This window comes from Mytilus edulis, chromosome 4 (assembly GCF_963676685.1).
Source record: "Mytilus edulis chromosome 4, xbMytEdul2.2, whole genome shotgun sequence".
NCBI lineage: Eukaryota > Metazoa > Mollusca > Bivalvia > Mytilida > Mytilidae > Mytilus > Mytilus edulis.
The window spans coordinates 92494218-92496929 of NC_092347.1; the positions used below are offsets into that span (position 1 = coordinate 92494218).

At 32.7% G+C, this 2712-nt stretch overlaps 1 protein-coding gene across 1 annotated transcript; it reads left to right on the forward strand.

The window, feature by feature from the left end:
- The first annotated feature begins 1102 nt into the window (after positions 1-1102).
- Positions 1103-2463, forward strand: LOC139518566 (protein lin-31-like). Its single transcript, XM_071310052.1, has one exon. The coding sequence runs from the start codon at positions 1232-1234 to the stop codon at positions 2228-2230; it is 999 nt and encodes a 332-aa protein (XP_071166153.1). The 5' UTR covers positions 1103-1231; the 3' UTR covers positions 2231-2463.
- The last annotated feature ends 249 nt before the right edge of the window (positions 2464-2712 follow it).

The following is a 2712-nucleotide window of genomic DNA, read 5'->3' on the forward strand; positions in this document are numbered from 1 at the left end:
TTTGAAAGATGATAATAGTATAAAAGGAGACTGAACTATTTATTTGTTAGAGACATATAGTTAACAAGGGGGCAATTATAATTTTTTACCGGCAACTTTTTTCCCACGATGGAACTCCGAATAGAATCTTGAACGGGGGTGGAATTACTTCAATCGGAAGCTTATCCATCTAGATTTTCAAAGATCAACACAAAATTTAAATTATATTGTACAAAGTACAGGATACATTTTCAATTCATGTACGTCGGGTCATAAAAAAATGCCTTTTTCAGATAGCGAAAAAATAGAAGGTCTTAATCAACTGCTTTTTGAGTCAACATTTGCCGTCTGACAATACATATTTTTGAACTGTTATACATCTCTAACATTGCTAGTAAAAGGAACTGCTTCCAATTTTCCTTGTTTGTGTATTGTCCAAGATGTAAAATATGAATCACTAGTGGTTCCCTATGGAAAATGCATAACGAATTATTGCGCACTTCTAACCGTCATCTTTTTTTACACATATGATTAATGTATTCTAAAATATGAGTTGTAGTGTTAATATTGAATTTTAAATCGTTTCTAACCGAACAAATATTTTATAAACAATCATGAAATATTTTTACATGTAATTCAAATATTTTTCAATTTGTTTTAATGTTTACCCGTGTTCATTTCAAAATAAATAAATACAGAATGTGTTCAGTATGATTAATGAATGATTAATGTCAATGTTATTTGTTTCATGAAAAATAAGCAAAATAAATGTTTATAAAGAAAATAATATAAAATTAAAAAGTAAACTGGAACAATAACTCTGTGACTCAAAGTTGAAGAAAACTTGGTCCACCTACAAAATAGCCCGCGGACGGATTAAGTCCCGTTACATGTCATGACAATTGTTGTGTAGAAAGGGGCGGGATTAGATTAGTCAATCAAATGACCACTGGCTACTCTTCATGAACTCTATTATTAGGTAATTAAAATATTCAAAAGAATATCTACAAGTCAATTCAAATTGTAAAAAGTCAAAAACGACCTTGTCGACCAATCAAAATCACGCTGACCTCTGTCCAACGAGCTTAAAACAACTTCTTCTAAATATTTTTTCAGTAGCGAAAGTTTTACTTATCCAAACAACATTATTGTTATAATTCAGTGATTTGAGTTGAACAAACATATTTGAACATTTGAAAAAATATTGAAGTTACGTTTTGGAAGTGCAACCAGTAAAACTTTATAGTGCAGAATGGTTATGGAAAATCTACATAGAAAATTCGACATGAACGACGAAAATCCAGCTTGTATGTTATCTGATTCCAGCTTCTTACATTCAACATCCCGACCAGAAGTTCCAGACAGAAGTTGTGATACAAGCAGCGAGGATATTTATCAACAAAAGAATGACTCTTCTCCAATAAATTCTTCTGATGAAGAGGATGATGAAAGTAATGGACAATTTTCTGGAACTTCAACCATGTCGCAACATAAGAGACGATTTGCTGATGTTAAACCACCTTATTCATACATAGCTTTAATTACCATGGCAATAGAAAGTTCAACTTCTGGAATGATGACCTTGAACGAAATCTACAGCTTCATTATGAACCGTTTTCCGTATTTCAAAGAAAACCAACAAAGATGGCAAAATTCTATCCGTCATAATTTATCTTTGAATGACTGTTTTTTGAAAATTCCCCGAGCACCAGGGCGTCCTGGTAAAGGAAACTATTGGGCATTACATCCCGGATGTGGAGACATGTTTGGAAATGGGAGCTTTTTGAGAAGAGCCAAACGATTTAAACTAAAGAGACAACAACAAGAAGAACAGGCACATATTCAACACGTCAGTTCATATGGACATTTTAATCTGTATGGTGGACCACCATCGGGATACAAACCGTACCCATTGCCAGCATTGCCATCATTTCCACAGGGCCTTCATCAAACACAGCAGTATGGACTTCCGCCCAAATCTGAAGCTTGGAATGCTCCATCAACGTCCGCTTACTCATCTTACTACAATACCGGTAACATCACCAATTCTTTTGGATCTTCATTTGGTTCCTCTCTGACAGGTTCTCTAGGAGGAGGTTATCTGTCTGGTACAAACGTTCATTCCGTACCACCATCGAACAATGCATTAACAAGTAGTTTTACCAACAATTTGCCGAACTACTCATCATTACAGCAGAATCCTTACTGTGCACCGCAATATCCAGGACAATTACGGCTTCAAGCAACATAATAGGACAATAACATTATAACTTATCGTGTGTGTTTATCAAACTGTCTCAGAACTCAAGGTAAATCTTTGCAAGAACTTTGTTCGCGTATTTATATTGTTTAATATTTATTTTTTTATGTGCTAAATGTTGATTATTTTTGTTGAAAGTTTTATATGTAAATATAATATATTGTAAAATAGCATAGATGGCGAGAAAATTCGCTGTAATTTTAATAAATGGTATTTTCACAGTATTTTCATTTTATGTATTTTAAATTATACAGAAAATTGTCTAGAGTGTAGATACATAGGTTCATTAAAAAAGATTGGAAGCTTCAAGGAAAACTGTTTAAAAATATTCAAAAATATTTCAAGGATGATTAAGAATTGAAATAATTTACCAAAATTGTAATATGTTACAAGTGAACATGTATCTATACTTAAGACAATTTTTTTAAAATGATTTCATTGACATGGAATCGTTCACATGTTGTTCGTTGGTT